General features: G+C 43.8%; 1 protein-coding gene across 5 annotated transcripts in view; it reads left to right on the top strand.

The window, feature by feature from the left end:
• The window catches only part of Ambra1 (autophagy/beclin-1 regulator 1), a 188,977-nt gene that overhangs the window by 36,078 nt on the left and 140,639 nt on the right, over positions 1-12,260 (top strand). For 3 of the 5 annotated variants that reach the window (XM_005384023.2, XM_005384024.2, XM_005384025.2), the window contains exons 2-8: positions 5,752-6,005; positions 6,384-6,442; positions 6,975-7,158; positions 8,634-8,806; positions 9,820-9,886; positions 10,461-10,607; positions 10,881-11,917. In XM_005384023.2, the coding sequence (XP_005384080.1) occupies positions 5,871-6,005; positions 6,384-6,442; positions 6,975-7,158; positions 8,634-8,806; positions 9,820-9,886; positions 10,461-10,607; positions 10,881-11,917 (1,802 nt within the window). In that variant the 5' untranslated portion in view covers positions 5,752-5,870. Of the gene's footprint in view, positions 1-5,751; positions 6,006-6,383; positions 6,443-6,974; positions 7,159-8,633; positions 8,807-9,819; positions 9,887-10,460; positions 11,918-12,260 lie in introns of all 5 variants that reach the window. The other 2 variants (XM_005384021.2, XM_005384022.2) reach the window with 1 other exon arrangement.

Genomic DNA, 12,260 nt, shown 5'->3' on the forward strand with positions numbered 1-12,260 from the left:
ATGTCATAGCTGGAGATTTTCTGCTTTCAGGTGTGTTCGCCTTCAGAATGTATTACTTCTCTACAGTTCTGATTTGTAAAGCTTTGCTCAAAAATCTGTTTTTCCTCATAGGTTCAGTCTGAGAGCCAGAGAAGAGCTCTATGGAGACAGGCATGGTTTGCTGGCTTCAGGGCTTGCTTTGTACTTGGGTTCTATACAGTGTCATTTTAAGTGTCTGCAGTGCCCGGTAGGAAGGTTTTATTAATGAAAACAAAGCTGCCAATTATAGAAAATCCCAGGTGTAGAAAGCTCTACCCACATGAAGTTTGTAGAATACTGGACCACTTTTAGGCCTCTAATTAAAGGCCTGACATTTTGTTAATTTTACTTTTTTTTTTTTTTTTTTTTTTTTTTTTTTTTTTTTTTTTCTTTTTTTGAGACAGAGTCTCACTATGCAGTTCAGGCTGGCCTTGAGCTCACTTCGTCACCCAGGCTGGTCTCAAACTCGTAACAATCCTTCTGCCACAGCCTCCTGAGTGCTGGGATTACAGGCGTGCGCCACCATGCCTGGCCTAATTTTCCAGTTGTTGGCAGAACTTTACTTTTGCAAGTGAATATAGATTTAGTATTTAAAAGACTTTTTTTTTTTGTTTGTTTCTTTCAGTATTGGGAGTGAACCCAGGTATATTCCTGACTCCAGGATTTTATTATTATTATTATTATTAATGGAAATCAAACTCAGAACCTTACACCTGCCATGCAGGTGCCTGTGCCCCTGGCTATATCCTTGGCCTATATTATTTTTAAAGAAATACATGTTTGGGTTAAATCCTTTATGTTTCGGGATATATGTCAGTAGTACTTAGCTGATTTGCCTTTGCCTTAATAAACATGAAAGTGGAGCAGAGATGCAGTTACTCAAATGAGGGTACTGGATCCCATTTTAACACCTGTTTGTGGGTATAATAGTTTTCTGAATTATTAGGTTGCGGGATAGCTCTATATTGTTTGTTCTGGTCTTTTGGTTTTTTTTTTGTTCTTGGTGCTGAGGCATCTAACCCAGTGCCTCATTAGCGTGTCATCTACTGCTGAGCTAAATCCCCAGCCAGCACGGGTACTGTTTGATTGACTTCACAAATGTAGAGGTAGCCCAAATCACATTAAGTTATTTTTAGCACTGAAACATGTTTGTTTTCCCTCTAAATACATCTTATCTTGTTTTCTGGTAACCACTGTTGAAATGTTTTCTAAAAAATTTGCTACTTTGGGGAATCATGGTATCTCTGGTCTCTGGGGTTTTAGCGGGCCTTGTTGTTTGGTGAGGGAAACCATAATGAACCCCAATGAGGATTTAGTAATAATGACAACAGTAGCGGCAATAATATTAACACTTCCACATGCCACCTCCCCCACCCCCACTGGAGATTGAACCTAAGGCCTTTGCCTCCCAGCTTTCCTATTTTTGAGACAGGGGCTCTCTCAGTCACTAAGGTGCTCAGGCTGGGTGCCTCAGCTTCCCAGAGTGGTACTGGGATGATGGGTGTGTACCACCACGTCCAGCTCTATGGTCCTGACCTGTCCTGTCCTGTCCTGTCCTGTCTCCTTTCCTGTCTCCTTTCCTCTCTTCTCTCCTCCTCTCCCCTCTCCATGATGCTGGGATATGAATCCAGGTGTTTTCTTACTAGAGCCTTCTAGCAACCCCATGGAAGAGATACTGTAATTCTGGTTTTACAGAGGCACAGACTTAAGTTAAGTAACTTTCCCAAAAGTCATATAACAAGAAGATGGATTAAAATTGCTGCCATAAGATGATCAAGTTGCAAAAGGAACCTGTAAGCCTTAGTTCCCACTGGGTTGTGGCATAGTGTAAGTGATTTTTATGGATAGTTATTAAGTATAATTATATTTAAGATTAAGCAGAGAAAATCTAGTGAAGTGATTTTTTTTTCCACTCATCTTTTTGAAATGATCAGTCATGTTATTGGATTGTGTGTGTGTGTGTGTGTGTGTGTGTGTGTGTGTGTAAGTGGGATGGAAGATTGGTAGTTGTCTTTTGTACATATCCCAGTCATGTCCTTTTGTTGCTATTTGCATAAGGCTTTTTCAGGGATTGAGAACTGATTTGCAGGACTTGTTAATGGCATCACAGACTATTCTTGGCAGCCTTTGTCTTAATCTGTTTTAGTTTAAGGGACAGATTGAGAATCTTGTTCATTCATTCATTTATTTATTATTTTTTTTGTGGGTGTGGTGGCACATGCCTGTAATCACAGCACTCAGGAGGTTGAAGCAGGAGAATCACCTCGAGTTCAAGGCTAGTCTGGGCTACTGGCTTGAACTACATAGGGAGACCCTGTCTCACACACAGTGAAGACCTTATCATTATTTTTGTTTCTCTGAGACAAGGTCTACCTATGTAGTTCAAGCTGGCCTTGAACTCACTGTATATCCCAGGCTGGCCTCAAACCTCTACCTCCAGATTGCTGGGGTTATAGTCTATACTTGGCTGCGTCTTCCTTTTTGAAAAGAGGAATGAGAGAAACACTTGATTAACCCTTCTTCCTCAGCCACAGGCCTGACTTTTTTAACTTAGCTCTTTTAGTTTGTAGGGAATACAGTAAAAATCTCTTCTCAGGTGACTGCAAAGAGCATTATCAGGAGCAATCCCTTGTCTCCCCCACCCCCCTTGTCCTTTTAAAGCAACAGCAAGTATTTGTCTTTGGACAAAGAAAGACTATCCTGTTTTTTAGTCTCTTTGAATTCTGCCCATCAGTCAGACTTTCTGTTGTTTGAAATTTTAGTATTTAAATCTGTGGAAATGGATAAACATGCTCTTGGTAATCCTGTGCTTTAGTTTTTAGTTATTTTGATACAGATTTTTGTAGCTGCCTGTTTTTTTTTCTGGTACTTGTAGGGAGTTAAGATCGCAGCACAATTTTCTGACTTGTACAGTGTTTGTGACCTGTATTTTCTTCTTTCTCTTGATTTGCAGGAGGTCAGAAGGTTGTTTGTTTTCTTTAAGAATAGGACTGCTAGCCAGGTATCGTGGTATACCCCTGTAATCCCAGCACTCTGGGTGGCTGAGACAGGAGGATTGCAAGTTTGAACCTAGCCTAGGCATTTTAGTGACTTAGTGAGACCCTGTCTCAAAATTTAAAAAAATTTAAAAAGGACTGAGGATATAGCTCAGTGTGAAGGCTCTTGGCTCAGAAATGTAGTACTGTTCCCTTTCCCATGGGACTGATGGTGTTTCCAACACACTGTAAAACTATAAATGGTTAAGAACCAGGGGCAATGGCGCATAGCTGTAGTCCAGCTACTTGATAGGCTGAGGCAGGAGGATCACTTGAGCCCAGGAGTTTGAGATTAGCCAGGGCAACATAGTCTCAAAAGATTCTAAATGATACTTCTATTTTGCACTGTTAGGACAAAAGATCCTCAAAATGCTTCTTGTGAACTTCTCTATCCCCCCCTCCTCCCCCCCGTACTGGGAATTGAACTCACGACCTCACGCTTGCCAGGCAGGCGCTGTGCCGCTGAGCTAAATCCCCAGCCCAAACTTCTCTAAAAGAATTACAGACGTGAACTAATAGGAACTGTATTTCTGGCACCTTCTTGGTTAGTAACTGTTCCCTTATGTAGCAGTTTGACCAAAGGACAACCTGGGCTGGTTTCATGTCCAGTCTTTCGGTCCTAAACCATGAAGTTATTAGGGTTACCAAGGATATTATTTCCTTCCATTATTTATCCATAGCCTATGGAGGAGGTTGACCTGCAGCTCCATGTTATTCCCTTTCTCTCTCCTTCCCTTCCCTCCTGGGGTTGAACAGATAGCCTTCCTGCTGAGCTGTATCTCTAGTCCTTTTTTATTTTTTACTTTGAAACAGGGTCTTGCTAAGTCACTAAATTGCCCAGGCTGAGCTGAGCTTAAATTTATGAATAGGACTGCTAGCCAGGCATGGTGGTACACACCTGTAATCCCAGCAGTCTGGGTGGCTGAGACAGGAGGATTGCAAGACTGAGACTGACTCTCACACTGCTGGGATTAGAGGTGTGTACCACCATGCCTGGCTGACATTGTCACTGTGTGTATATTTATATTGTTCATTAATGAATGATGAGTGGCAAGGGTTGTGGCTCAGTGGTAAGAGCACATACACTTAAGCATGAAAACATCACCAGCATCAAAACAAGATGAAACAAAACAAAAAAAGTAATGGTGAATGATATCATGAGGTCACAGCCTAAAATTCGTTTCTTTGATATTTGATAGGGAACTATGTGCTATATAAGATTAGGAATTTTGGAGTTGTCTTACTGTAGAATCTTCCTGACTTTTTACATTTTAATACTCCAGGGAGAAAAGAAAAGTTCTTCAGTATAAGCTATAAATATTTTTCCTTCTGTCGGTATTTGGATGCATCTGGTTGTGTACTTTTTAGATTGCAGACTTTTAAGAAATGTAAGGAGCCAATTATTGTTCATATTTTTTACAGTAAGCAGTTATTTTAAAAGTGAAAAAGAAAAAATATAAAACTGTCTTTAAAATTTGCTAAGTAACCTGTACCTCTCTCTTCCCATCTCTTTTCCTTTTGTAAAAGAGCTATCTCACTTTTTCCTGTTATCTTTTATTTTGCTCTTTATTTATATTTTAGGTTTCTCATATAAGGGAAATCATGTGATATTTAAGGTGGTCTGATATATTTCATTTAATATTATGATGGCAAGATACATATCCATTTTCCTACAAATGATTCACATTTATCCTTCTTTAAGGCGGAGTAGTACTCATATATGTATATATATGCCACATTTTCTTTATCCATTCATCTGTTGATGGACATATAGGCTACTTCTAAGATTTACTATTTCTTTTGTGTAGTTTTTCCCCTAAGCCTTTTTGTGTTTGTGATTCTGAGGATTGAACCCCAGGCCTCATGCTAGGCAAGCACTCTGCCACTGAGGTATATCATCTGTATATCCTCTGGCCCTTCCTTCAAGACCCCCTCCCCCCATGGGATCTTTTTTTTCCAAGCTGTCTTTGAACTCACTGTGTGGCTCCAGGCTGGCCTAGAAATTGTGATCTTTGCCTCACACACCTAAGTGCTGCCAGTGTAATGGGAATCAAATCTAGGACCTAGGACTTAACCAGGCAGATGCTGTGCCACTGAGCTATATGCCTGGCCCCTGGCCTAAGATTTTAAAAATTATTATTTTGAATAGTCGTGGTACCAGGCGTGGTGACGCACGCCTGTAATCCTAGCACTTGGGAGGCTGAGGCAGGAGGATTGTTGTGAGTTCAAGGCCAGCCTGAGCTAGATAGTGAGCTCAAGAGCAGCCTGAACTGCATAGTGAGACCCTGTCTCAAAAAGATAATAGTCTTGGTAATGCTATGTTGCCCAGGCTGGCCACAAAGACTTGAGCTCAGACACTTCACCTACTTTAGCCTCCTTGTAGGTGGACTACTGGAACACATTACTGTACCTGGGGTCTCTAGCATGCTAGGAAGCATCCTAGCCTGGGCTATACCTTCAGGCATGTTTTAGACTACTTAAGAGAATGGTGTGTTCTTGGGATGTACTTGGTAGTGGTATGATGCTATGAGAGGATAAATTAAATTTAAAAGAAAACCTCTACGGGAAAGACCTTTTCTGAGAAAGTATCATGAAGAAGGAAAAGACTACTTTCCTCTTTGAGCTGTACTTGTATTGCAATGGGAAGCATCTCTGGTTGAGGAATTAACATTCTTTGACATAATTTTCTGTTCCTTAGATTTCCGTGAGGACAACTGACAAGGACCTGAATGGCCTCATTTTAGCTGCTTCAGTGTGCGGAGCTATTCCTTGCTCCCTCGTGTCTTGTGTCTGGGGTGACACTGGCTACTGAGCACCATGAAGGTTGTCCCAGAGAAGAATGCTGTCCGGATACTCTGGGGCCGGGAACGGGGCACTCGGGCCATGGGAGCCCAACGGCTCCTCCAGGAGCTGGTGGAGGATAAAACCCGCTGGATGAAATGGGAGGGGAAGGTGAGAGACACGGCTGTTTTTGACATAGGGATCTGTAGGGCTGACAGTAGAATGGGCTCTTAAGATGGGGCAGAAAGTTGAAGTGTAATTTATGTTATGTAGGAGAATTGATATATCTAACTTGGGAGGTTGGTTTACACATTTGAAAGATTTTAAGGGCTAGAAATACCTTTTCCTTTAGAACTAGACCTTTTTCTTAAAGGTAATTTAGATTTATCTCTCTCAATTTGCAACTTGATCATTGTCTGCAGTTTTTTAGTTGATACTGTGAATGTTAATCTAGAATGATTCATGTGCTTTTCAGATAGGGCAGGCCACAGTTTATAAATAATGTATTTTAACTGTTTTTTGTTTGTTTGCTTGTTTTTTGTCTCCCAGAGAGTAGAACTGCCTGATAGTCCACGCTCTACCTTCTTACTGGCCTTCAGCCCAGACAGGTACCTAGTATTTATCTGTAATTTAACCTTAAGATTTGTGATAGCATTGCTTCCTGTGTCTTTGGCCTAGTGTGATCTTCCAGGTTAATCCCCAGAGGCTTTCTGAAGCACTGTATAAACAGAGCTTTGCCAGTGTGTCAGAAAAGGAAAGTAGATGAGCAGTGCTAACAGAACAGTAGTGAGAGTAAAGTGAATAGTAAAGGAGCAGAGATCAGAACATGGAAAATTTCTCAGCAACAGTCCTTTGCCTGAGTGATATAGGCCACCAATGACATGATGACTTTCCCAGCCAGAAAAGCTGCCTCTGAAGGTGGTATGTGTCGTTTGAGGACAGCGCAGAAAAGCCAGAAGCTTGTAGAGATCAGACTAATTCTGTTGAGTGTAGATATGCTGCATTAATGCATAAGGCTTAGTTTCTTTCACCCTGGAGTAGGAAAAAGTGTCAAAAAAGTTTTCCCTTTTGTCCAAAGCTGATAAAATTTGTTACAGTGCCACGTGCCTCTTGTTTCATTCCTACTCTTTGATTCCCTAGGACTCTCTTGGCCTCCACCCATGTGAACCATAATATCTACATTACGGAGGTGAAGACGGGCAAGTGCGTGCATTCTCTGATTGGACACCGCCGAACTCCCTGGTGTGTCACTTTCCACCCAACCATCTCAGGCCTTATTGCTTCTGGCTGCCTAGATGGGGAGGTTAGGATTTGGGATTTACATGTAAGTATACTTTGCTTAACAACCTTTTTCTTTGGTATTCTGAATGCAGAGGCTTACTTGTCATTGGGTTCTTAATTCTGGAAGAGAAACTAACCAGGTTCCGAGGACTTCAGCTGAGTATGTGGTAGTCATTACCTACTTCATCCGTAGAAATTGGTTCATAGTCTTTTATTCTAAAATGAACTGTCAGCACTGGGTGTGGTAATGCACACCTGTAATCTCAGCATTTGAGAGGCAGAGGCAGGAGGATCATTATGAGTTTGAGGCCAGTCTGGGCTACATAGAGAAATCAAGGTCAACCTGAACTATATAGTGAGAGCCTGTCTTAAAAAACCAAAAAAAGAAAACACACTCTTATTATTCCACCTGCCCATTGTGACATATTACAAGAAGCTCTGAAATGCATTCAGGATGGATTGTGATGTCTTAGAGAAAAGATTATGTTGTACCTTGACTATGTCAAAGCTAGATGCCCCCACTCCTATTGCCTGGCTAGTGCATTGTTCTGTACCATGTTGTACACAAAACTTGAGGGTTTTTTGTTTTTTGTTTTGAGACAAGGTGGCCCGGAACTCATGATCTTCTTGTCTCAGCCTCCCTAGTAGTGGGATTACAAGTAGCTTGGAGTATAGGCTAGAAACAGGAACTGGAGGAGTACTTGCTTGCAGATTGTAAATGACTTAAATTGAGCTGAAAGTAATACTTGTCTGATAAATTAGTGGAACAGCCACATCACTTATCTCGTACATTGTTTTTATGGAGGACTTTTTATTTATTTATTTGGGTACTAGAAATTCAGCCCAGGGCCTTCATACTGAGCTATGTTTCCAGCCGTTTTTTAATTTTTTAAAATTCTGAGACAGGATCTTGCTAAGTCAGTAAACTGCCCAGGCTAGGCTTCAACTTGGGATCTTCCTGCCTTAACCTCCAGATTGCTGGGATTACAAGTATGCACCACCACACCTGACTTACAGAGACATATTTAAAGTAGGCCCTATAAGTAGTCATTTTATTTTATTTATCTATTGATTTTTTGTGTGTGTATTGGCAACTGAATTTGGAACCTTTATATTGCACTATGTCCCTGGGCCTTTTGCTTTTTAGACATGGTCTTGCCACATTGCCCAAGTAGGACTTGAATTTGTCTCAGCTTTCCAAGTGCTGGAAATATATGCATATGCCAGTGCACCTGGCTTTTATCTTACTTACTTACTTATTTTTGCAATACCTTGGATTGAACCCAGCAAGTGATGAGCTATACACCTAGCCCTTTTTTATTTTGAGACAGGGCCTAAGTTAAGTTGCTGGCCTTGATCATGAATCTTTCTGCCTCAGCCTCCTGAGTAGCTGAGATTATAGGTTTGCACTAGCATGCCTGGCTTCATTTTACTTTAATGAAGTGTTCTTGAAATTGACTATTAACAGTCTCTTGGTAGTTTGTAACCTCAGAATATTTGGGATTGGTTTATTTGCAGGGTGGCAGTGAAAGCTGGTTTACAGATAGCAACAATGCCATCGCTTCCCTGGCTTTCCACCCTACGGCCCAGCTCCTGCTGATTGCTACTGCCAACGAGATCCACTTCTGGGACTGGAGTCGACGGGAGCCCTTTGCAGTGGTCAAGACAGCGAGTGAGATGGAGCGGGTCCGGTGAGTGCTGTGCCCCACCATCAGTGTCTGGCACAGGCCTGGCATGACAGAGAACGTTGCGCCTCTATCACCTGACGAGATGGGTGTTGTCCCCTCAGGGCAGCTATCAGGGAGGTTGCTATCCCAAGACTCCTTTTTTAAAAAATTAAGCCTACTTTTTAATTGCTGGATAGTCAGCTAGGAAGCAGTTCATTTTGTTCATTTCACTTGCCTCATCTTCTGGTCTCTAGAGCAGGGTCAGTAGCATCTTTTCTTAGGTTCAAAGCTGTCAGTGTTTGGGACTTCCTTTTTTCAGGAAACCTGGAAGAAGTTCAGGTGTTATTTTATATAGTTTTGTGAGTGATTACTCATCCTTGGTTGTTGGTGTTCTCAAGTTGAAAGATAGAGAAGTAACCATGCATCAGGTCTGCTAATGGATGTTTTTTTAGCTCTCAAGGTCAAACACACATGGTAGGCAGGCGTGTAGTTTAGTGGTGGAGCACTTTATTACCATGCATGAGACCTGGGTTAAAAAACAAACCCCCAAAACCACCACCAACAAGACACCCATTGCTCAAATTAAAGTTGATATGTTGTCATCTTTGCTTTTGGTATTGTAGCTGGATATAGTTCCGGCTATTGTCACTTGATGTGGAGACTGTTTATGGTTACCAGCACGTGCTTCTTGCCAGTGTGCCGCATTGTGAGGGGAGAACTGAGCCATGGCAGGGTACGTAAGGGTCTCTGCATTACTATTAGGATGGGCTCTTAGAAATGTATGCTTAATGTAGCTGCTTTCTTGGATGCAAACTTAAGTGACTTTCAAATATGAAGTTGTAATTTTTTGTGATATATATTCCTTTATGCTGGCAAGAAGTATCAAGCTCATTTTGATTTCTTCAAAAGTTTGAAAGCATGAGGTGGATGCTGGGCAATCCCACAGTTATCTGTAACCATTGCTATAAATGTGAACACAATTCTCTTCTTAGTTAATGTAATCCCCCTGTGTGTCTGTGTGTCTTCTGTGATTACAGTCTGGTGAGATTTGATCCACTTGGACACTACTTACTCACAGCAATCGTTAACCCCTCTAATCAGCAGGTAAGATTGCAGAAGTTCCAACTCCATCAGAACCGTGAGTTATTTTCTGAACTAGAGCTCTAATTCTGATCATAATGGGTTTTAATTCTCAATATCCAAGTCTTCCTTTCCAGCCAAGACTTAAATTAGCTTCAGACTGCATAGTCAAAAGTTCCAGCCTTAATCTTAACAGGAGACTCAATTCTGAAACTCCTGAGTGATTGCCTCATTAGAAGTAGCCCTTGTCATCATCAGGCAGTGTTGGATGGCCGGTCACTTGTGTGCCTCTGGCTGGTTGACATTTTGTTTCCTCTTGCCACTTCCATTGTCACAGAGACATTTTCAATGAGAGAATTGGTTTGCCAGCTGTACTCAGATATGTTGCTCATTGGAAGTGAATAATTTAATATCCTATGATGATTCCAGATCTGCAGCCTATTACTGTAGTTCTCAGTACTTCAGGGGTGGAGAGTTGTTGACTGTCTATGAAGGTGCTTCTCCTTGGATGATTGTCAATAGTTAGTTCTTGATTCATGTGGAGGTTCTACCTAATTGCCTTGCTCTGCCCTTTGCCCCATGCTGGTCCACATTGCAGGGTGATGACGAACCAGAAATTCCCATAGATGGAACAGAATTATCCCACTACCGTCAGCGTGCCCTCCTGCAATCACAGCCAGTTCGCCGGACGCCTCTCCTCCACAATTTCCTGCACATGCTGTCCTCCCGCTCCTCTGGCATCCAGGTGGGAGAGCAAAGCACAGTGCAAGATTCTGCCACCCCCTCACCCCCACCGCCTCCCCCTCAGCCCTCCACGGAGCGCCCCAGGACTTCCGCTTACATCAGGCTCCGACAGCGGGTCAGTTACCCCACCACAGTTGAGTGCTGCCAGCACCCTGGGATCCTGTGCCTTTGCAGCCGCTGCTCTGGCACTCGAGTTCCTTCCCTGTTGCCACACCAGGACAGTGTCCCCCCTGCTTCTGCCAGAGCTACTATCCCTTCCTTTTCTTTTGTGCAGACCGAGCCCTTCCATCCCCCGGAGCAGGCCTCATCAGCACAGCAGGACCAGGGCCTCCTGAACCGGCCGTCTGCCTTCAGTACAGTCCAGAGCAGCACTGCCGGCAACACGCTCCGCAACCTCAGTCTGGGGCCTACGCGTCGCTCTTTGGGGGGCCCTCTGTCCAGCCATCCTTCTAGGTATCACCGAGAAATAGCTCCTGGGCTGACAGGATCGGAGTGGACCCGGACAGTCCTCAGTCTGAACTCACGCTCTGAGACGGAGTCCATGCCCCCACCCAGGACCAGTGCCTCCTCTGTGAGTTTGCTGTCTGTGCTGAGACAGCAGGAAGGTGGCTCTCAGGCATCTGTGTACACATCAGCCACAGAAGGGAGGGGCTTTCCGGCGTCGGGGTTGGCGGGTGAGTCTGATGGAGGGAATGGTTCCAGCCAGAACAACTCAGGCAGCATTCGCCACGAGCTTCAGTGTGACCTGCGACACTTCTTTCTGGAATATGATCGGCTGCAGGAGCTGGACCAGAGCCTGAGTGGGGAAGCTTCTCAGACTCAGCAGGCCCAGGAAATGCTCAACAATAACATTGAATCTGAGAGGCCGGGCCCTTCCCACCAGCCCACCCCGCACAGCAGTGAAAACAACTCCAACCTGTCCCGGGGCCACCTGAATCGCTGCCGCGCTTGCCACAATCTCCTGACCTTCAACAATGATACCCTGCGCTGGGAAAGAACCACACCCAACTACCCATCTGGGGAGGCTAGCTCCTCCTGGCAGGTCCCTAGCACTTTTGAGGGCATGTCATCCAGTGGCAACCAGTTGCCACCTATTGAACGCACTGAGGGCCAGACGCCCAGCTCCAGCAGGCTGGAGTTGAGTAGCTCTGCCAGTCCACAGGAGGAGAGGACTGTGGGGGTGGCCTTTAACCAGGAGACAGGCCACTGGGAACGAATTTACACCCAGTCCAGCAGACCTGGAACTGTAGCACAGGAGGCCTTACATCAGGATATGCCAGAGGAGAGCTCTGAGGAAGATTCCCTCAGGAGGTAAGCACCTGCCGTCCTTCATTCTTCTGCATCCTTGCCTTTTCTCCTTACATCTCTTCCTTCAGCCCCGTAGATATGGGGCTCTGTTGGAAGTGTCTTGGGCCCACGTATCTGGTTCTGATCTCCCCATTGTACCGTCTTGCAAAATTTTGCTCTGGTGGCAAAGCTAGGATCAGGCCTGGTGGTATGTATGAGTCGGTTGTGCGGGCTCTGTTTTTGGATAAGCTGAAGGCTCTGGCTTTAGCCTTGAAAGGAGAGCATACATGAGGTGAGAGAGGCATGAAGAGATAGAACCATTGAGTTTCTGTGTCCTGCCTTTTAACCTTTAACCTAGATGGTTTGT

Source organism: Chinchilla lanigera, unplaced genomic scaffold, assembly GCF_000276665.1.
Source record: "Chinchilla lanigera isolate Chin_1 unplaced genomic scaffold, ChiLan1.0 scaffold00021, whole genome shotgun sequence".
Classification (NCBI taxonomy): Eukaryota; Metazoa; Chordata; class Mammalia; order Rodentia; family Chinchillidae; genus Chinchilla; species Chinchilla lanigera.